The sequence below is a fragment of the Pelmatolapia mariae genome, linkage group LG20, assembly GCF_036321145.2.
Source record: "Pelmatolapia mariae isolate MD_Pm_ZW linkage group LG20, Pm_UMD_F_2, whole genome shotgun sequence".
In the NCBI taxonomy this organism is placed as follows: domain Eukaryota; kingdom Metazoa; phylum Chordata; class Actinopteri; order Cichliformes; family Cichlidae; genus Pelmatolapia; species Pelmatolapia mariae.
Window position 1 is genome coordinate 20,405,253 of NC_086244.1, and position 24,154 is coordinate 20,429,406.

At 40.3% G+C, this 24,154-nt stretch overlaps 1 protein-coding gene across 1 annotated transcript in view; it reads left to right on the forward strand.

Moving 5' to 3' along the window:
- The window catches only part of LOC134618339 (cadherin-4-like), a 234,670-nt gene extending 210,516 nt beyond the window's left edge, over positions 1–24,154 (forward strand). Inside the window, exons 11-17 of the mRNA XM_063463709.1 lie at positions 2,746–3,002; positions 9,441–9,583; positions 13,931–14,170; positions 15,522–15,758; positions 16,837–16,976; positions 17,060–17,224; positions 19,789–24,154. Of these exons, the coding sequence (XP_063319779.1) occupies positions 2,746–3,002; positions 9,441–9,583; positions 13,931–14,170; positions 15,522–15,758; positions 16,837–16,976; positions 17,060–17,224; positions 19,789–19,995 (1,389 nt within the window). The 3' untranslated portion in view covers positions 19,996–24,154. The remainder of the gene's footprint in view (positions 1–2,745; positions 3,003–9,440; positions 9,584–13,930; positions 14,171–15,521; positions 15,759–16,836; positions 16,977–17,059; positions 17,225–19,788) is intronic.

Here is a 24,154-nt window from a genome sequence, read left to right on the forward strand (position 1 = left end):
TGTTCCTGCTTTTTTTTTTTTTTTTTAAAAACACATTTTTTTAACCAAGGCATCTGTGGCTGCTATTACAGACAGATCAGATTACACTGACACCCAGGTACGCATCAGTCTTCCACAAGAGAGTTGAATTCCTCTGTAAACAAGGGGTGAGGATTTAACCCGATCATGTCACACATTTGCACTGCTCTCTGTGGATTTTGTGAGACGTATTCTCGTTTTACGTTACGGTAATAAAGCCAGTAAACACACAAACACACACAAAAAAATACAAACCCGCACAGACACACAAATAAAGCCACTTGCTTCAAATGAGTAGTTAAGTTATGTAAATCACAGCTTATGATAAACACCAAAGATGACAGGGGAAGTGGAAAGGAGAAGTGAAGTGAGGCGAAGACAGATTTCCGAGGATTGAGGAATGCAGCCCGCAGAGAGCATAGATCACAGAGAGCCGGGGTAGGGCAGATGTGAAAAGACGAGGGGGTGGAAAGCTGAAGTCCAGCGGAACAAATTAGGTAAAAGGGAAAAAGAGAAAAGAGCGAAGCGTTTCGAGGAGATGTAAGATGTGATGGCTCATGGGCAAACGATGCAAGCCATGTTATTGACCTCTCACCCCTCTGGCTTCCCTCAGGGTGTGTGTGTGTGTCTCGGTGTGTATGTGTGTTTTATGTAGCCTACAGCTATACTCTCGACCTCCCTGTGTTTTGAATACCACTGGCTTTAGATCAAAGAGCCTTGAGCGTGGTTAGCCTGTAAATGGGCTCCCAGTGCTCCACGAGGTCACACACGAATACACACCAGCGTGCTTACATTTATTTATACTTGCGTGCATGTACATACACAGGCAAACCGTAGCACCGGCACAAACACCTCTTCTTCAGTGGCCTTGTCAACCAACCTTCCTGAAAGCGCTCATTTTGTTGTTGTTTTTTTTATCTCTGTGCTCTCAGACTGTCCGCCAATAACAGTGAATTGATGCAACATACAGATCTGCTCAAAGTCATTAACATCAGCATCAGCTTTGGAGCAGTAATTATCATCTGCCTGTTTAGAAATGTACAAGTGGACACTACAAGCAGCATACTTGTTCTGTTTTTATCTCCTTGCTTGCTGTCATTTGAACTCGATTGTGTATTCTTCATTAGGAGAGCAAAAAACTGTCACTCTGGTTTAAGCTCAGGTCTCAAAACCCCCTGTAGTGTACACATATACACACTTTTAATTCAAAGGGAATGACAACACACAGCGAACAGTATCAGCCCTGCACTGTGTCTGCGTGTCTGTGTGCGTCTTTGTTCATCAGGAGACTACTTGACATGACATCTGTTCGTTTATCATGTCCCTTTTCATCAGCAAGGTTTAATGCATATTCCCCAGGTAGAGGCGAAAAGAGAAATGTTGACAGGGATCTTTACACTAATCAGTATAATGATTATAGTCCAAGCATGATGCTTGGAAATTATTTCTTCAGAAAAAGAAATAATGCCGTTGACACTGTAATAGTAATAATCAGACTATATAATAAAAGATCACTTAAACCTTCTCTAGCTTTAACTCTATAGCCTGCAGTGTTTCATTAATGTGCAGGCTATGAACACAGGAGGTTAGTCACCTCTGTTATATTTTTTCATTGCTTATCCTCACCAGTACATAATACAGTCTCCTTCATTCTTGGACATTTGATTTGTTTGAGGGCAAGAATTTAAGAAACCTCGAGAAAAAAGCAAGAGAAAATGTACTTTTCTTAAAGGACCGAGAGCCAGCACAGCGTTGGTGTAATGAGTTTTACAGTTATACATTTGAGTACCCAGCTTACTATTTTGTTATAATACGTAGCATAAAGAATTCATTTTTAAGTTATTTAATTACTTTTTCAACTAAATGTCACCACATTCCCATTTTCATTCTTTTGTAATGAGAGCAAAAAGTGTAAATAAGCAAACAATAAATAAATACAAAAAATAAAATAATAATAATAAAATCCCAACCACATTTGCAGTGTTTACATCTCTTTCTGACTTCCTTGCATGTAGCGGCATACCAGGAATATAGCCTAGAATATAGCCCATATTAGCCTTCTCTAATCTCCTCTAACTTGACTTACAACTATATGGTTGTAAGTCAAGTTAACCAGCACAATTGCAAAGTGAATGGCCTTTAAATTGTGTAAGTCTTTGGAAAATTATTTGTTCGAGACATAACGGGTGTCTTTCAGCTGCTAGCTTGTATTTTGGTTAAAGTCGTTGGTCTGAGGAAAATTAATAGCTTTCTTGCTGGTCATGTGGTGGGAGAGATGTTGCCAATATCAAGACGCTGTGCAGTGAAGTAAAATCAATACACTCAGTGGTAAATGTACAGAGGGCTACAGACACCCTGTGGATGTATACTCATGAGCAAGCTGAAAGGGGTATTTATTTTTGGTAATGCAAAACTATTCTAAAGTGTTACCTTTACCCTGCTGTAGGTAACACTGTAACCTAACAGAATGTATTTGAAAAGCAGTAATCTTACCCAGAATTGGTCCAGAATAGAGCATGTCCTCATAGAGAGGAAGAGTGAAAAATAACAAATACTGAGATGAAGAGACAAGGGCAACCCGCACACAAAGGAGATAGAAAGAGAAGACGGAGCAAGCAACATGAAGGCCAACAGTTTCAAAAAGCTTAAACTATTTCAAATGTGTTCAGCATTCTCTCCTTTCAAATGTAAGTAACTCTGTTTTTTTGTTTTTTTTCCTTTCTCCAGCCGGTAGACTTTGAGATGAACCGTGCCTTCATGCTGACGGTAGTGGTGTCCAACCAGGCCCACCTGGCCACTGGCATCCAGTCCTCACTCCAGTCCACAGCTGGGGTCACCATATCTGTGCAGGATGTAAATGAACCTCCTTACTTCCCCACAAACCCAAAACACATCCGCTTTGAGGAAGGTGTCCCTGCTGGCACCAGCCTGACGACCTTCTCGGCGTCAGATCCCGACCGACTTCAGATGCAGCAGATAATCAGGTACTGAGCGAGTACTGAGAGACAGTTCTGTCCACAGAAAGGAAAAATTCAGTAGGGGATAAGTTTAATTTTGATCTTGTATATCCTTTAAATCTAATTAGATAACATCTTTTCCATGTGGTTTGGCTCTATTGTCTAATTAATTCTAGCTTGTAGAGTGCCTATCTGCCTGGCAGAAATGCATCCATATGCACTGGCAGTGGGCTAAAAAGCCTCGGATCGGTTCCCTGTCAGTGGTCAGAGGTCAAAGTTCAAAAAGGGGACTATATTTTGGCATTACCCATCTCTCAAAATCTTACTGTGAGAAGTTTATGTGCCAGCAGAGAACTCTGAGTAAGGAGGGTAAAAAGGTTAATAGGGAGCAGTAGCCTCTGGGGTAATCAGATGTGTGTGCATTCTGTAGGTTGCATGAGCACATACAGGCAGGTACACACACAGATGCACACAACACGAGAGAGAGAGAACAAAAGAGATGGAGCAAGGTGGGGGCGGCAAAGAGAACAGCTGGCTGAGGCCCAAACACCTGACACAGCATTATGTCCACCTGCAGTGTTTCTTCTCTCCGCTAAGCCCCTCTGGATTTTAAATGTAAACCAACCTTTGAATGACCAGCAGGTCTTTTCTAAGTCCCGCTGTCAGTTTGACAGCACCAGTGGCTCCACTATGACCCTTCAAACTTAGATGGGTTGTGTTAAGAACAATCTGCTCTGCATTCTACATGACGAGAGAACAAGGCTTTAGAATACACCCATACAACTGCAGAACCCATATGTTTCCATTTGTGCATGTACCATGTCACTACTGATTACAGTGAGTACACCGTGATTTATAACTAGCACAGAAGAGTACACAATTAAGCTGATAACACGGATGTTTGGTGTGACATTAAGACCACCTCCTTCCAACCACCTTGCACTTTAACAGCTCCTTCCTTTCAATTTCTCCGGGGAAAAGATCTAAACAAATTTCCCAGATAATTTCACAGCAAATGAGAGTAAATTGGGTGTACATTATAATTTAGGAAGATTCCAAAGTCACCAGCTGGGCTCCTTCTCTCGCTCTCTTGCTCGCTCCCACACTTTCTTTTTTTTCTGTTTTCTTCCTCGCTAGATCAGTTTCTACTCTTTGTGGATTTAACTCATTGGTCTCCACTCTCTTTTTCCATGACCAGTCAAGACTGCGGTGCATCCTGGACTTAGGTTAACACTTTTACTAGCATGCTGTGTTCTGGCACAGTCCGACTGACATAAACACAGGCTAAATCTCCTTCCTCCGCTCTCACCACATGAAAAGCAAAGACTGTAGAGATGACAAATCCTCCACCTCATTCATTTGGTTCCATCTGGACAGGATAGTTATCAATCCCACTGCTTTACACCTTTTCCATAAAAGGTATCTACTCGAGTCGTTACGTAAGGACACCAGTTGTCTTCATTATTTTTGAAGAATTTTAAATTCAGGGTTTCATTTTTGCCATTTTCTCAGTTGTATCACACAGAACTGATACTGCTGCACATACTGTGCTGTGCAAGAGTCTCACTTATTTCTTTATATTTTGCTTCCAAGGAGCCAGGCCTTCTTGTATTTTTCTGGGTTTTCTTGGGTTTTCTGAAAGTCGTTCAAAGCTTTTCTTTGGACATTTGTTGCTTTTTCACTCATTTTCGATCCACTCATTGTGCCTTACCATTTTCAAAGGGATATTTGTCTTTGTTTGTTTTTTTTTATCAATTCACAGTGACCTATGAGTCATTTAACCATAAAAAAGGTACCTGACTCAAGGGATGAACCAGGGTCCATACATAACAGACAGCTTGGCAGAGAATCAGTTTAAATTAAAAAAAATTTTTTAAAAGCTATCCACCGGGGAATGTCTGGTTTATTTACCTAACTGAAATTTTATATTGTTGCAATGGAAAATTGGGATTTCTGGTTTGAAACTGTTTATTTCACTTTACCTAAAATCAGTTACCACAGAAAAAAATCAACAGAAACAATTAGTCCTTAAGTAAATATGTACTTCAAGTCAAAGTTTTAAACTAAGTTATTGTCTGATTAAAACTAATAGATTTAGCTGTAACTGTAATTTTTTTTAAAAGTGGGTTTAAAGTAACTTTTTTTCTGTGTATGAAAGTCCAAGGAAAGGTTTTGGAATGACCTTCAAGAAATCTGTAGAACTATTCCTGAAGACTGCTTTAAAAAAATGAAAAGAAAGCTTGCCTGAGAGGTCTCTGACTATATTGAGGAATAGGCGGTCATACCAAATACTCACTCTCAAGCTCATTTGAATTTCACAAACTCTGTTTTTGCTTTTAACACTGTATTTCCATTTATGTTTGCACATTTCAATTTCCAATTTTTCTTTTTAGCAAAATGTAACAAACAAGGGGTGGCTCAAGACTTTTGCATAGTATTGTACTTCCAAATGCCATCAGTCAAACAGTCAACTGGCATGCCTTTAATGGGAGAGACGTTTAGATATTACACAGGGTTTTGTGTTAGATGTAATATATTGCACATGTCGGTGTGAGTGACAAAAAGGTGTCTGTCTTTTTGAATGGATACATTAAGAAAAGTCAGACATGGAGAAGATTTAGAGGGAGCCTTAAAAGTCAAAAGTAAAGTGAAATAGGGCCTAAGGGACTATAAAGGGAGGGAAGGGGACAGGAGCTGAACATGGTGAGCTGACTTCAGGTCAAGGTTTGAAGTTGACAGGTGCTTATCAATGGAGGGACAGACTGACAGTGTGGGCTTTGGGGAAAGGCAATGTGTACAGGAGCGGGATGGGGAGAGGGAAGAGGAGTGAAGCATCATGCATCACCTGTCAGACACCCAGCCAGTGAGGTCGAGACATGGGACTGGAGACACTGGCATAAGTGATTACCCAAACCGCCTTGGCTAAGCTTGAGACATGCATTTTTCATCCTCAGGGTCGGGGGTTTGAAAAATAAATGTCATACCTCTCCCTGCTGCTTGCTAAGATCACTAACCTGCCAGGCCTAATCATACATCCAGCTGTACTCACACACCTAGCAACTCCCAAATGAGAGAAGCCTTCTGGTAGAGGAGAGCTTCGGAAAGCATTGGAAATAAGGCGCGGGAACGAATAGGAAAACTTTCACACACAGAATAACATTGAAACCAAATTTCATATTCCAGAAGCGTACTGGAGAAAACTGTTTACTTTTACAAGAAGACAAAAAATATTGGATAGCACTTCATTAAAAAGTTAGCGACGGTGACAGCCTTTTGCCCACGGTTACGTTGTTTACAGTGGGGACTTGTAAACAAAACCACTGTGGGTGCTCTCGTTGGCAACACTCTGATGACCAGAGCACTGTTGTTTACTATAGGCAGCACTACAAGAAGCCAGCCATATTCTCCACTTAACTTTTTGTTGAAATACAGAAAACACGACTAATGATTCCACCAAAACGTCGAGTCATTGTGTTGGAAATTTCCCCCTAAAGACTGTTTATACAGAAGGTTTTTTTGTGCGTTAAATATGGTTTAATTCGTCTGCAATGACTGGAGTTGGAGAGAGCTAATTGAAGTGCGGGAATGAATAGAGCGCTCTGCTTTGTGAACAAACCTTTGTGTTACGGCGTTTATCATCAGAGGGCGTACGTGCGCTCGTGTTATCGTGGAACGTACCCGGGGACGAATAGGTGCTGTAGTCATTTTGCAGGGCAAAAACAGAAGAAAATGTCTTGCACACACCTATTTATGCGCTCCATATTTGAATCCTTCCCTGTCCCTGATTTTAAAGGGTCCGTTATCCGAGTGAAAAACAAAAATTCTTGCTTTGGCATTGAGCTGTGCTGAAAATATTGGTTTTATTTGCCCAGATGTTGAGGCACTGACCTCTGAGATTTCTGAGTAAAGTTCATTTGTGACTGCTCATTTGTCAGGCATATTGAAACGAAACTATTTGTGTATTTGTAGTCTTTTCTGCTGAATTTTAGATAAAAAGATTGGCACCACTATCATCACTATCATGTCTGTGCACCACCTAAAATTAAGGTTAAATAATTAACAAGTCTCTTAACATGCCAAATCTTTTTGTACACAAAGTGAAGTGTAGAAACAGCAAATTATATTTCTGGTTTTATGTTTTTCGACTGATAGTTTGCCAGAGAAATAGCAGAAACTCCAGGGCTTAAAACACTGATGTTTGTACAGATAAAAAATGTGTATAGTTAATTAGTGACCTTAAGAGATTCCCATTAGCAGAAATGTTAAACTTTACACAGAGCCAGTTGTTATAAGCTGAACACAAAACTTTGGAGCAGTTTTTAGGCGTTTACTATAAAAAAAAAGACTGTGTGATGAGGCTTGTGTCCAAGGCAGACAGGAGGCAAAGCTGGGAGGTGAACAGAGCTGGGAATGACAGTGGAGAGTGGGCTGACAGGTGAGTGTGGCAGAAGAAGCCACAGCATGGCTGGCAGGTAGCTGACTGGTTGCTGGCTTGCACATTAGGAAGATCTGAGGCGCAGAGACAGAACTTGGTTAACACGAGAGAGAAATACACAAGGAAATAAATCAGAGTTGGCCCAGCGTTAGTTTACTGCTGAAGCTGACAGAACAATCTGGCGGAGAGTGGTTGGAGAAGCAGTTGGTTAGGTGAGCTGATGAGACAAGGGTGTGCCAGCCATGGATCAGGATGAAAGCCACGCCCAGGAAAGCAAAGTAGAACGCAGAGACAGAAGGGAGGGGAAGAAATTTGGCTTAATTCATTTTCATATTGACAAATATGAAAGGGTATCAAGAAAAATATTTCCCCAGATCAAAAACTGTTTGTTTAATAGGCTCAGAAATATGTTTTTATTTTTCAAACATGATATTTCTAGCATTTGGAAAAACTGATCCTTAATTTTCCTCTTCTCATTAAAATGTACACCCATTTGTCCGCCCTCCACTCCACAGACAGAGAGCATTTGTCAGTTTGGCATGGTCAAGCCAATAGAAATGCAGTTGGACACAGAACAGCAGTAGGTATCAAGTCGGTCTTAATGAGGACATTAAAATAAGATCATACAGCCATGCTGCTACTTCCGAATGTCACCTCTCCTACACATTCCTGCTCATTTTCCTCCCTCTTTTATCCCACCCTCCCACTGTGATGGACTCACTGTAGTCCTGGTGGTGATTTCACTGTCTGCCTGTTAGCGGCTGTGGGCTTGGCTTGCCTGTGTGAATCTGTCTAGAATGTGGGAATGTCATCTCTGTGATTCCCTAACCCCGCACTGTGCTCTGCCTCGGATCATGCCCACTGCCTGCTGGGAAAATCCCACCTCAATCACTACAGGATAGAGATTACAGTCTCTGTCCACCCCTCGCCCCCTTACTTATTGCCACCCATCCCTTCAGGCTTTCATTCTCCTCCATGTAAGTAGAAATGCTATGCAGTATTTAATCAAGCACAAATAAATAAGTGAGCTGTACGCTAATGCTGAGTAAAGTACATTTCAGTAAACATAAAAGCGGGGTTAAGGTCAAATCCATTTCATTTTGAATAGATTGAAAGGCTGGAAGTGTATGTCACATAACAAGTTGGCTTTTTCACCCTGGCTCACATTCAGTAAATGAAATGGAATTGATGTAGAAACATAGGTGCACAAGGCCAAGGTGTCACATGTCTACAGATGATGTCTCATAGCGTAAGCGTGAACCAAGAGAGGTTTCTGTTGATGAACTCGGTATCAGAGAATGAATGAGACACAGATGAGAAGATACAGACGGGGCTACGAAAATGAATGAACACAAAAGCACCTCAAGTTAAGGTGAGGCGACATGAGTAGAGAGAGCTTAGATAAAAATGAATGTGTGAAACAAGCCAAAGGAAACAAAAGCCAGCAAAACAAGAACAGCGAGATCAGAGTGGGATTGGCATTCGGTCCTGGAGATGATCCCCTGTTCCTTCTCTGCTGCTTTGTCCCAGGGGACTGCTGCCACCTGCTACCACATCCACTTTCCTGTCAGTACCAAGATCCCATGTTCCCATCTCCACACTATACACATTCCCTATATACACACACAGGCACATTTGCAAACATGCAAGCATCGAAACATATATGCATATAAACCTCTCAGTGTAAGCTTAAGCAAACACTTTCAGAAAATGGGTGTGTAAAACACACACATACACACACACACACAGGCAGTTGCGTCAGTGCTTAACTAGGGAGGTAATTGACTTCAATGGCTGGTACACAGGAGTGGAAAAAAAATGAGGTGAAATTGACTGTAGGCTGCACGCTCTGGAGAAGAAGTCGTTGAAGAATTAAACTGTGTGAAGGTCAAGCTGTTGTGATTTTTAGACCGTGTGTGTGGGGAGGCAATCTAGGTATGCACAGATGCAAGAGAAAATTTCTAATTGCTTGTAAACAGGGAAACGCCAAACGCTAACGTCTCCATCGATCTGTCTTTGTGTGTCTTTAGGTATTCAAAGCTGAACGACCCAGCAGACTGGCTGTCCATCAATAGAAGCAACGGTCAGATAGTAACCACAGCAGTGCTCGACCGGGAGTCTGTCTATGTAAAAAACAACATATATGAAGCCACATTTCTGGCAACAGACAATGGTAAGAAACTCTTTTAAGCTGCTGCATTAGTGACGTTTGCTATTTTTCATTTAAAATCAGAGTTTGCTGTTTCTTACATATTTGTTTAACACTTTTACCACATTTTTTTGTCAAGTTTTCATTCTATAAAGATTCCGATGTCCAATAGTTTAGGCATATGATGACAGAACTGGGACTTTCTACAGTATAACATACACCTCAGTGTAAATTCAGTATTCTTGAAGGTGCTTTGCTACCACTTGTTTTATATGCATTTGACGTAATCCGGAGCCAAGAGTTGTACAGTGTAATTGAACTCTGAGACACAAGCTAGTGTTTCGTATATTGAGTATATCAGCTGATTAAAACTGCGACTTGCATGTGGATTTAGAAGACTATAAAAGCATGTAGCTGGGTTAGAGTCAGTGAAAATCCAGGATTTGCAGAACTGGTTAAACTGTTGAGCCTCTCCTATCTTGTGTCCAAGCCTGCTTCCTCCTTGGGATTTGTGCAATTTATGTAGCATATATTATTTGTTCTGCCTCAAAGTTGAAACTCAAGCATTACAGAGCACAAACCCAATCACAGCAAACAAATAACTTTTTCTCAAGTGGAAGTGAATGTTTCTTGTTTTCTTAAGTAAAACGGGAAATGCTATTTTCCTTCCAAATTGCCTTATCAGTGACGTGCAGCGCACTGGTGCATTTATCTTAAGTTGAGCTGGCTTTGAAACATTGGTGTGTTTATAGGTGTTAGCATGTGTGAAGCCACTTGTTTGAGACGAAATTTGTTGAGCGCGTGCACATGTGTGTGTACATGTATTTGTGATGACTGACAATGTCAAACAGCAAAATATGTAACCTGCTGTGTTGATGCATGGAGACGCAGCAGGATTATAGGTTTACATGCTCCTGTTGTTTGGACTTTCCTGTTTTTTTTTCTGATTTTTAATTCCAAACCTTCTTTATAATCATGATATGTTACCTGTTTCCTATTATTTGGGGTTTTTTGCTCACCTCACCTTTGTAAAGTACACCGTTTCGACAGGCGTGTTTCTACTAGGTCTGCCTGATATTGGGACTGTGGCCAAGAACAAAAGAAACCAGCAGGGTTTTTTTCATGTGTATGCATGTTTGTGTGTCTATGTGGGTCTTGCCTGAGTGCCAGCCGTCACAACATAAGAGGGATTATGGTAAGAAGTACTATGAGACAGTAAGGATAGTAGAATGGGACATGAAGAGGTGGTGACAGCATGGTGAGAAGTACACTTATTACACCCCCTCGATGAAATCTGACCATTTCAGAACCTTTTGGCTCATTTTCCTCTTAACACACCTATGGTATTGTTTATATTTATGCGTTATTCAAAGAGCATATGGTAGGCTTACTACGAGTCTTTTCACCATGCCTCGCATCTCTCATCCCCCATCAAAAAAAGGAGTTAATACAAATCCTTTTGAGGAATTTACACAAACATAATTATTTATTTAGCTGGTTAAAACCCACATAATTCTCCTATCAGCTGTGGCAAGCTGCTTCCACATGTCCCCCATACATGGCTAGGATTAACAAACCAGCAGAACTGGTAAGCCTCTGTGTGTGTGTGTGTGTGTGTGTGTGTGTGTGTGTGTGTGTGTGTGTGTGTGTGTGTGTGTGTGTGTGTGTGTGTGTGTGTGTGTGTGTGTGCGTGCGTGTGCGTGTGCGTGCGTGTGCGTGTGTGTGTGTGCATTTGAAAGCCTGCGTTTGCAGTACTGCATTCATGAACCACATGTATTCCTGGTAGAGCATCTACACATGTACAAATTGCATTTAACAGTCTGCATTAACTGTTTATTGTGTATTTGTATAGGGACAAGTATGTAACATGAACCATGCCACACACAGGGCCTATGCTAATTTGCAATGCCTGTCCCTAGACTGGCTTTTAAAGTACAAAAAAACTGGAAACACACACACAACAGTTAATACGAAGAGATGCATAATTACTGTCTGGATGCTTATAGCATGAAAAAAGACACTAATAATAAAAATGTTTAATTAGTGTCGGTCAAATCAAGTGATCCACTGAAAGGCTGGGAAATTAATTAAAAGCTTTTAGAAGCTGTTGTATAATATTTGAAAACTCAAGTGATTTTATAGCCTGTATGACTTCCTAAAGAATCTGGCTTTTGAATGATGAATAATAACTTGGATATTATAGAAGTTTACCTGTTAATTAACGAGTCGTCATAGTTAAAGGAATGCAATGTCATCTAAAAGATGAAAGATGTCGTTACCATGACATTAATCTCTGGTTTCTTAAGTCCTGTTGTAAAGCCTCAGGATGGATGTTTCCATCTTAGTTGCAAAAAAACTGATGTGGCAATGAAGGACAGAACTGGCTGTAAAAAGCTCCTTGGCTAATGTCTCGTGCTTGGCAAGTCAGCGTGTCATTTCATACTCCATTGCATCACCAAGATGTACAAAATAAACTTATTTTTTAGTCATCGTTACCCAAAATTAGTAACAGAGCCCTTAAACTCAGTAGGAATGTGTTTATAGTGGCCTTCAGATAGAATGCATGTTTAAGGCACTTCCCCCATTGGTTTAATTTTTAACTGTGCAAAACTGTGTGTGAGCTGAGCATCTATATTGTCTATATTGTTTTCACTTTTACGCCTGTTGTCCAGTTATGACAGAAATTTTAGGTCAGTTATCCGATGTCTCTAGATACTAAAACGTATTACATTCATCAGTGACGTCTTGATGTCTTTATTAATCACTTGATATTAATGAAGCAATCGAAAAACCATAGTGTTACCAGTCAAACAGAGCTCGAACTGATAACAGACTCACTCCAGAACGTTGTCTTCAGCTGTGTCTCACCCTTCTTGTGGCAAACGTCTTGCTCTGTTGCCACATTTAATTGGCAGATCTGTAAGCTTTGCATAAATCTTTGTAAATTACATTGCCCTTATCTCATGCCAGAGATGAGCCCTGGGGTCGCTTGATTCCATGTGATGACTGGGCCAGTGGGGCATGACAAGGAAATGACTCCTAATTGGGGAAAGCTAAGGGCCGTCACCCACTGACACACACTCAATAAACAACGCTGAGCTTTATACCGCTAAGCACCCTTTTTTAAGATGTTTCTCTGCCACATTTTCCTGCTGCACATACGCATTCATGCATTCATCTCTTTGCTCAGCTATCTCCCTCCCTGATTGTTTAAAGTGTCTATTTCTTATTCCCAATTCTCCATAATGCAGTTGCTGATGGTCTGTTGCTGTGTTCGGTCAATGCAGAAGCTTCTAGATTGTGCCTGTAGATGAAGTGTGAGCGTGTCTGTGTGCACCAGTGCATGTTATTGCACTCCAAGGCTGACACTATTGTAGTTAAAGCAGCACTTACAATGGCATGCCTACATCAGTATCAGACCAAGTTGCCTCGACAATTTCCGCAGATTTACAAAGCAGAGTCAGAACAACATTGGTGTAAAGTTTAGAGCGTTTAATGTCACAATTTTGTTACCTTGCTAATAGGCAATAGCTGCGGATTTATATGTAAAATGTGATTACTACCTAAAAATGGTAAATGAGCCAGTCTAGTGCAGTCATTGAGAGTTCAACACAGAAAAACAAATCACCTAGATTCTTAGTACAACTTGATCTCACTTTAAAAATGATGCAGCACTGCTTTTAGTTTGCAACAACACCTTTATTTTACATTCTAAATGTTCCCTGCATACGTTCTATGGAGATTTACTTTTAATACATAAACACAAGTGTATACTGTGTTTATTTTCAAGTATTTAACTGATTGTCTATGTGACAGTGAAGGCCTGTCAATGTGCATTGATAATGTCCCATTAGTTGTTTTAAAGCAATGTACTGTTAATATTTCAAATAAAAGTGCCTTTATGTCCAAAATGGTAAATGACTCGTATAACAGTGTAATACACATAGACAAAGACTTGTTTAGTTGTGTTACAGTCATCATTATTGTACCTAGACTCGCTCCAGAAGATTGGATGCGCTGTGCCGCCATCTGGATCGACTGTGATGGGTTTGATTTTGCTGTAAGACTAAAAGAAGAACTGGAAAGCACAACTGTCAGAAGTGTTTCTGTCAAGTGTAGAAATTCTCCTGCAGCTCCACAGTATTCCTACCTTTTCATCGTCATTGTGAATGAACAATGCTCCAATCACCTCTTCTCATTCCTTTTTTGTATCTTTCTTTTTCGTCTTCTTTCATTATTTCCCTCACTTCTGCCAGCCCTCGACATCTCTCTCTTCCCCTTCAATCGTCCCTTTCACTGCACACATCTTCTCTTGTCATGTTTTCCTCCTGTCATGATGTTATTTTTTTTCTTCTCTCTTTCTGCTCTAAGGCTCTCCTGCAGCCAGCGGCACAGGCACACTGCAGATCTATCTGATAGATATTAATGACAACCCCCCAGCACTCATACCCAGAGAGTCTCAGATCTGTGAAAGGACGTACAGGAGCATCAACGGTGTCAACATCACTGCCGCTGATGCCGACACAGACCCCAACGCTGGACCTTTTGTCTTCGAGTTGCCCACGTTTCCCACCACCATCCGACGTAACTGGACAATTTCTAGGATCAGCGGTAAGGAGTTACCACTGAAGACAAATTATCAAATTTAAAAAATTAAACAAAACGTTTTTTTAATTTTAGTTTTAGTTTAGTTTTTGCACTGCATCAAAAATCTGCTTACGCGTTTCTTAACCATGTGCACGTTCATGTACATTACTGTGCAAAAGTCTTGAGTAGCTTACCATTTCTTTTTATTTTGCTTCCAAGGAGCCATACTTATTACATCGTTAAGTACTTTTTTACTAGCACCCTGTCACACAAACATATAATTTGTTCAAATTTCTTTAGTTGAACCAATTAAAAATGTCACATAGCACAGTATGACAGGGATAAAATAGTAATTTTCTACCAACGAGGTGATTCTCAAAGAGATTTTAGCAAAAGATTTGGCATATACCAGCATGCTGTGCAGTGTGTCCTTAGAAAATTTGAGGAAACTGAACAAAAGGACGGCAAAAGAAATTTGATAGGTTATGTCCTTAAGAAATAGGAAAAGATCTAGCAAAGACCTGACACAGGACCTGAGAGATGCATCTAGCCTTTTGGTTGATTCATCTTTGATTAAAGCCTCGTCAGAAATGGTTTCAGTAGAAGGGTGGCTGCCAAGAAACCAAATTACCCGAGAATTGGACTAAAATTAGTAGCAATGGTTCTTATGGAATGGAAAGCATTTGATTGGCAACAGCTTCATTTTTCAGCATGACATTGATCTCAAACACACTGCCAATGCAGTAAAAAGATATCTGGATAAAGAAAATACACAATGGCCTCCCCAGAGCCCAGACCTGAACATTATTGAAGCAGTGTTGGATCATCTTGACAGAAAACAGAACAAAAGATAGTCAACATATAAAGAAGAGCTTTCAGTGTCCTTCAGAAAGCCTGGAGAACTGTTTCTGAAGACTACTTAAAGAAATTACAAGACAGCTTGCCTAAGAGTTCAGACTGTGTTGCAGAATAAAGGTGTTCGTACCAAATATTTGCTATTCACATGCTCATTTGAATTTCTCAGTTTGTCTTTTTGCCTTTTACGCTATATTTTTGTTTGCAGGTTTCACTAAATGGCTTCAGTATTTTTTTTAACAAATATCTGTTATTAAATGTATATTCTCATGGCATATAAAACATGTAAATTACAGTTATTTTATGTCTTGATGCATGCTCAATTATCCAGGTAAGTAAATCCCCAAAAGTTGATTCTGTTCATCTGGATGTAACGTTTTCAGTGGGAGAACGCTACATCCAGATGAGCAGAATCAACTTTTGAGGATACAGTTATTTTAACTATTTGTAACCCAGGAAAAAAATAATCCTTTTGAAAAATGAAATGTGATTGTTAGTAATGTCTCTTTTCTCTTCACAGGTGATTTTGCCCGTTTGAGTCTGCGGTATCAAATATATTTAGAGCCTGGAGTGTATGAAGTCCCTGTAATTGTGTCAGACTCCGGGAACCCTCCATTGTCCAACAGGTCAGTCATCAAAGTTAAGGTGTGTCCCTGCGATGAAAACGGAGATTGCACCACCCTCGGGGCCGTGGCAGCTGCTGGCCTAGGAACTGGAGCCATCATCTCCATCCTCATCTGCATTATCATACTACTCAGTGAGTTTTTGCTATTCATTCAGCGATGCTCTCAAACATATCACGTACCCACACATTTGCTGTAGAAAAGTTGTCTGTGATTAGATTCCTCAAAAAAGTGTAGTACATGGCACAGACATAAAATATTTAACAATACAATAACATCAGCACCAGTTTGTATAATAGATAAATGCCTGGAGTGCTTGAATCTTCTCCAGCATCTCTGGATGAGATGTTTTTGTGTTCTTTTCCTGGTAGGGAAAAAATGCTACTATCAGTCTTGCCTTACTTTGTTGCTGTGCTGTATTCACACTGTGTATGGCATCCCAATAGATCATTTCAACTGTAAGGTTTTTTTTCCAAATGTTTTAAAAGTTTAGATTATTTAGAATCTTCTATTCTAAATAATCTCCTATTAACCCAGAATTCTAATTGAATCTGTTTTCTTGTTATTTACTCAAGTACAGGACACCAAGCTTTTGCAGTGATGACATATACAAGCACAAGATCACACAGAAATAACCATAAATATATAAATAGATAGATAAGACTACAAAGATAATAAAAACTTAAGGATAAAAAATGAAACGCAATAACAAAGAAAAATTGTGCGTCATGATTCATATTACTAAAACGTTAACCGTATGATTAAGTAGGGAAAGGTCATAGTGGCTGTGGTTAAAGGGACTGTTTGGAGGAAATAAATTATGAGTAGCAGCCATCTGCCTGCTGGGCCCATTCATCCACCAACCGGCTCTCTAAGTGGTTTTGTGTTGGCATAGCTATGTCATTGTACTTTGCAGTTTGTCATGTTAACATAAACTTAGGTTGTTTATTCTTGACAGTCTTTTATCCCTCAAGACGAATGGCGAACAGCTTCCTTAGGATGCATTAGTAAAACCGACATTTAATTAAATGTTGCCAAGTCCTATACAAACGTGCTAAACGTATTAAACGCTATACATGTTTAGCATCTGCACTCTGTGCTTATATGCAACCTTACTACTTACTTATCTGATTGTCTGCTTTTAGTTTGTTTTTTAGAGGTTGTTGCAACATACTATAGGGTTTTTTCACATTCATGTGTGTATCATTGCAGGCATGGTGCTGTTGTTTGTGGTGTGGATCAAGCGCAGAGAGAAGGAGAGGCAGACAAAGCAACTGCTCATTGACCCTGAAGATGATGTCAGGGACAACATCCTCAAGTATGATGAAGAGGGAGGAGGAGAAGAGGACCAGGTGAGATCCTGAGAGATGCACTCGCTCAAATACACAAATACGCGTTCTGTTTCGGACTGTACCTTACTTAGATTTCTCTGCAGGACTATGACTTAAGCCAGCTGCAGCAGCCCGACTCCTTGGAGCACATCATCAGCAAGCCGCCTGGTGTCCGCAGGGTGGACGAGCGTCCGATCATCCCAGAGTCCCAGTATCCAATCAGACCTGTTGTTCCCCACCCCGGAGACATTGGAGACTTCATCCATGAGGTAGATTTAAAAGCACACATTATCTTTTGCATGCACAATGGCTCCACTGTTATTAGATTGTTTGTTCCCGCTATAAGATGGCCCACTCACTTTCACTTTCCATCAATCTGACACCTAACGTGATTACTTATTCTGAATGTTGTTCAAAATGTAAAACTCCACCAGGGTGATGGGAACGACAAGTTTTGTTTTATGTTACAGCTACTCTCACCGTGCCGGGTTAATTTACGCACACACGTACAAATGAGCACTGTCCACACACACAACTCCAGCGTTGGAACACTGATGCGAGAAAATGCTGATTGACAGACTTGTGACAACACGTTCACACTCGAGAGGTGTTGGCAGCTGTTCAGCTTTGATCCATCCAGCCTTGACTCTCTCTCACTCTCTCTCTTTCACACATGCACTCACCTGAGCTCGCTTCAGTAGTCTGGTTAAACACAAACACAGCAAACACATGGTGTTTCTGCCATGCACTGTGCCCAGACCGATTGAAGCTTTTTAGGTTTCTATCCATAGTATCTCTCATTATGTGATTGAAATGGATGAAGTCCATTCTTTTCACCTAGCTAACCTTCAGGTCGATGGCCCCAATTTATCATTCTTGGAAGCGAGCAAAGAATCGAGCCTTGCCAGATAACATGAAGACCCCGTCATATCTTATTTATGAAACTGTGTCAAAGTATTGATGAAAAGGGATGATCGCACATTGAAACAAAGAGCTCCTGAGTTTTGTATTTGTATTCACGGATCAATCATTGCAATGAAAACACCTGTCTGAGGTTGTGTAGGTGCCAATCGTGCTGTGTAAACAGTATGACATGTAAAGGCATGAGAAACTTCACTTGTTCACCTGTCATTGTTAATATTGATAATGTTGTGGCTGAGGCTCAGTAACTTTTGGCCTGTTATTGAGAAGCAAAGTTCCACACCAACCATATACACTCACAATTTCTATATTGTCACTATGTAGAAGAAGAAAAAAAAACACAACAACTCTGCACACTACCTAGAAATTGAACTTATTAGGTATATAAAAGATACAAACACAGTTCCAGATGTTCAGATATTTTTAAGAGAGTCAAAAGTGGCCACAGTAGTTTTATAAAAAATATCGCACTTGTCTACGAAGATTGTGTATAAATAGTAGGTAATAAATAGTATCGCAGCAGGTGTTGATTGAATTGGCCTGTTACTGATTTATGGTGTGTGGTTTCAGAGCAGAGTTCAGTGAGATGATGGATCTGGGATTTGAAAAAAATAAAACAGTTTCTTAATCATGTAGTGCGTGCTTTGATGGACCTGGAAAGTTTGCCTGAGGGCAGACATTCAAACAGCTGATGGGCAGGGTGAGATAAGTCCTTTAGGATGCAGCATACTTTCTACAACCAGTGATATTTACCAAAAGCCTTCTGTGGATCCTGTAAAAGTTTTTTGGGTTTTTTTTCTAATTAGCTTGCTATACATACCTCTAAAAATAACTAATAATTCTTTAAGATAAGCTCTTTTCGCTTCTTGTGCCTTTTTTCTGAGCATAACCTTTATTGTGGTTTTCTATGCACTATGATTTAGAAGATCTTAAACCAAACAGAACAATGCAAAACAAAGGTCAAACTGGTCTATTATAATATATGTTGTGGATGCTCTAAGACTTAACTCTCAGCTTTGGTTGCCATATCTATCACAGCTTCCCTCTGACTCTGTTCTGCTGATTTGTTATTTAGAATCCGGTTGTTCTTCACCAAGTTAAGCTTTGGAGGGTATTACCTCTGTTGTCCTCAGTGTATCTAATCAGTGTGCAGCAAAGATGGTCCTTTAAACTGGCCGAGCTTGCACTAATGTGCAGGACTTTGCCAGAGGCATCTCTGCACCTTTGGTCCTGTGTATGAATCTGGTGCTTGTGCTGCCATTATCACAGCCTCTGTGTTGTGTTTCATCTTGGATCGTGCCTCCTATGTACTACATTTCTGATGACTGGGAGGGCACACATGTTGATGGCTTTTCTGCTTTCTTGCCCTCTGGTGGAGCTTTCCTGTATGTCTGTCATCCTGGCTTCTGATAACTCCATCCATTCATGTTCGGGTTCCCCAGCATCTGACTGTTTATCCGCACAGTGTCTGGGAACTCTGTTCTGCTGCTTCAAAGGTGACACTACCACAATGCTACCCAGCTGCTTTTAGGTAAAACCTGCAGCAATCAGGTTCTTCTATTAGCTTCACATGTACATGTAGAGGTATAAAAACTATACGAATGCACAAATCTCTGTAATGTTTGATAGTTTTACTTAAACATAAAGATGATTTTGTACAATGTTAAGTATGGATACATTAAAGATCCCCAGGTAAGATTCACAGCACCTTGAGCAAGCTGACATTATTTTAATTATACAATGCTACAGTATATACACAAATATGCTATAAATGAGGGCATGATTTACATTAAATGTCAGTTTGATGCAAAGCTGAGTTTAATGGCTTTGAGGAATATTGCTCAACATACAAATCACATAAAGTACTGCAACAGTTTAACAGCTGACTTCTCTGCTTTCCCGTCTTCTTCAGGGACTGAGAGCAGCAGACAACGATCCTACAGCTCCTCCATACGACTCCTTGCTGGTGTTTGACTACGAGGGTAGCGGCTCCACCGCTGGCTCTGTCAGCTCCCTCAACTCCTCAAGCACAGGAGACCAGGACTATGACTACCTCAATGACTGGGGCCCCCGATTTAAGAAGCTGGCTGACATGTACGGAGGAGGGGATGATGATTAAATTTGCCCAGTCACACGCGTACACACATACACACACACGCAAACACACATCCTTGTCCCGTCAGCTGGCCTGCCATGCTCTGACCCCTAAAACAAGGGGCTATTACATCCTTATTGAACACAAGATAACAAGGACATGTTCACACTGACCAACGGACTGACCAACCAACCAATCAAATTGCCCACCACAGAGGACCAGCGCCATGAGTCAGTTTCGGGTGCTCTTCTCAACCGTCTCCTGCTCTAAGCCTGTCTGTGACTGAAATGGAAGCTCTGATTTTTCAGACTTCTCATTAATTTTCAAACTGTTGTGCTTTTGTTCCATTTGAATGTTATATGCTAGATTTAGGTTTAAGTTCCTCTTGTCAGATTTTCATTTTTTACCTATGTTTGTGTAGCCTTTTATTTTTATTTATTTTTTTTATATCCTCACCCCTCTTCGATTCAAGCTGTTCCCTATTCCCGAGGGTCATCGCTTTTCCCTCGCTGTCAGCCCCCGCCCGACTCTCTGAAGAAGCTTTAGGTTGAGCTGCTTGCTTTGTCTGAGGCAAACAAAGGATAAGAAAAGGAGAACAAGAACATCGATATGAAAGTCCTTCCTGCACGAAGGGCCTCGGTTTATTCTTTCTTGAACTTGAATTACTTAGAACAGAAGCACTGTTGTTTAAAAAAGTGCCTTCAGTGGTGCGTATTTTAGCTGACTCCCGCTAACTCAGGATTGGTTGCCATTCTCTGGGCTTACACGCCCCCATATGACCCCCTGACCCTTTAATTCACACCTCCCTTGTCATTTCTCCCGTCGTGCAGGGCTGTGGTAGCTGCGGGAGATCTCAGTACTGGTTTCAGAGGAGTGGTGACTGGCCAACGAGGGCGCTTTATGCTAGACGTACTGTACATAGGCCTACAGTGTGTCTGTAACTTATGGACAAATCATTAACTTTTCAAGTCAGGCATGTCTGTGCTCCTAGATCACAGCCAACTTGAATGTGATGAATTAAATCACAAAAATACATAACAGGACTGTCTTAGAGAAGAAATGCATTATGTGTCTTTGTTTATCGTGGCTTCAATAGCAGCTGTGTTTGTTTTGAGCTCCCTGCGTTTGCAGTGAAAACTCGATACGGCTTGTTACTAAATTTGAAGATTGACAAGTCACACGTTTTACCTCTGTAATGTTTAACTATGTATGTACAGGTGAGGGTTATTTAGGAAAATGAAGGTATTTAACATGATTCTGCCTTTAAGATAACTTAAAGTCTGCGTGTTTATTTGCATCCAAATCCCAAAAGGTTGATTCTTTTCATCTGGACATAGCGTTTCAGTGGGAGAAACATTTTCGTCACTTAGATGCAAGATATTTGCATCCAAAGGTAATAACATGGCACCAGTTATCATGCAGTAAAAGCGCCACAGAAACTATATTAAATGTACATTTATGAAGAAACCACCAGATAACTTTAAATAGCTCTGATAGCATTACTTACAGAACAGTTATCTTGTCCAGGCCCCATTCTGAGTCCCTCTGTCTCCCTTTTTTTTATTATCCGTCTGTTGACTCACTGTTGTTTCTCAACAAACTTTTAATATACAAACTCTGGTGCTGGTCCCTGTCAGAGAAACTGTGGGAATTGAGCCTCAGCCAGGGACTTAGTGCCTTCACAATCTGTCTCTTTTCAGGCAGCGTTTCATTCATCTGAAATTTTCTCCTAAAATTTTTGGCTTTGAGTTCAAGAGGTTTTTAAAAAGAAGTTAGTAGAAGGGAAAGTATAAGAAATTCTGCACTTTATCAAAGCAGAAAAAGCTAAACTAAAGCTTCGGTAATAACGTTTTTCTATGAGACAGACATTTTGAAAGGCAGTTTTTGTTGTGACTTAATGAAAAAGCAGCGCTACCCGTGGGTTTTTGTAATCATATTTCAGGGCAGTGTAAAGAGAACTGGGGAGGAAAAAAGAGCTTTAGTCTCTGTTTTATGTTATTTAAATACCCAAAACATTTCACAGAGGGACCAGACGCTGGCTACAGATAGAAAGGTTTAATCGTTCCTTATCTTCCAAGTGCCCATTAAAACGCTTCTCAGTGGTGGCTCGTTTGAGCTCCATGTGAACTGACCAGATCGTCTATAAATTATGATTATAATGACTGCTTCGTGGAAATATCAGTAGCAGTCACATTCACGTGATATGACAAGAAGGATCCGGGACTCTTACTCTTTTTTTCCCCCTTCTTGCTGCTGCTTTTCAGTTGTTCTTCACCTGGTCGGTTTAAACGGATTAAAAATACAGTATAAGTATAAACGTGAAAAGTGATGACATGGAAAAAGTAAGTATGCTCTCAGAGTGGATGTACGGAAGTTGACTTATGATGAGATAAATGTATTTTTTATGCAAATTGAACAGAAGTTAAAACGTTCATTTTCAACTATGAACAGGGAAAGCAGCATCTATAAGTGTAATTAATAAGGCGAACAGGGTAACAATCTCTTAAAATTAGGTAGTTGTAGGTCAAACCTTGCATTGTAAAGCCAGAAAGTGGCGATGTTCAGCGCAGCTCTCAGCTCAGACATGAGAAACAGAGTGGTTCCCCCAGCTTACAGCTGGATAAGCTCTTATCTATCCGACTACTCCTCAGCCTCCAAAATATCTACACAAAATAAACACAGCTGTTACTTTCTGCTATTTGTGATTATTTCTGACATAAGTGTTGTATATACGGAACATTTTTATACATTTGATGACATGATTTACCTGTTTCTGTGCAGTCTTTGCATTTCCTTTCACTGTAGTTTTGTTTAAAACAAATACCTGGCAAACTATATTTCACAAAAAGCCATGTGCATTTAAAAGAATCTGTAGGATTCTGTAAGAGCTTACAGCCATACTTGTGTCGCTGTTCAACTTTTGCTTCATTTTTAGCAAAAAGGCTCCACTTAAAACCAACTTGTACAGTCTATACTAGCACACACTCACTCCTCTAGGCCTTACTGTATATATGTGAGTGTTCTATAATATATGAGCCCGATCAGCGTTGTTTTAATCCAGCAGTAAAGCTGCGACTTTGCCGATGGCCATCCAGTGTTCGTAGAATAAAGACATGCTTCACAGACTACTCGTACTTTCTTATTGGACATTCAGACCAGATTCGGGGCCAGACGGAACACGAGGCCCCACTTTAGACAACCTAACTGACCTTTAGAACCGCGTTGTTTAGATAACGCAATGACATTACAATACTGAATGTTAATGACTCACAGTTACACAGCAGCAAATATATCAGTGGATTGCATCAGACTTGGCTCCCCATTAAAATGCAATTAATTTGGGGAAATAAAGGGGCCTTGGCCATTAATTGTTACCTGGTCCACTTGTCTTGTCCCTCTATTAAATGGAGGGAAAACATTAACAAACAAGATTGAAGGAAGAAAGAAATATTGCACTGCTGTAGTCCGACCCTGATTTCTGTTTTGGTTAAGGGACATTTAATCTCACTCTGGACACTGCCTGACCGTGGACACATGCGTGACAGGACGCTCCAACAGAAGCCAAACTATTGTCCTGCAAAGGCTAGAAACACAAAGATGAGCAGTAGTGTTTCATAAGAGTTATCCTAATGCTATTCAAGTCCAAGTGTACATAATGTAGTATTTGCTTGAAGCTAAAGAGACAAAGTTAGCCAAACTGTAACTGTACAATTGGAGCTTTTTGCATGTGTCTTTTTTATAATGGACAGATGAGTTCTATTACAGTAACCATACTACATTTCAAAAAGTGTTGCAGCCCGCATGACAGGCGCTGCAGTCCAGAAGGCATTCTGGTGTACCATAGTCACATAGTTTCAAATGGAGGAGATTAAAGAAAAAAACTAAAAAAAAAATTGCACAGTTATTGAGTCAAAAGACTTCTTTTGTAAATTGTCAACAGCACAAATATTTTGTATTGTTGTTTGTACCATTTTGTAAAAAAAAATGAAGAAAAAAAACAACAACCAAAAAAAAAAACCAAAAGGGAACGAGTCTGTTGTTTCAAGCGTGTGTTTATAGTGCCACTGCAATCTTGGTTTCCAAATACCGTACAGTACATGCGCAGCCTTGCAGATCAACCTTGTAATATAGACGCTGAGCTGGAGATTCCCTGTCAGCACCATGTGTTATAAATAAAATTTCC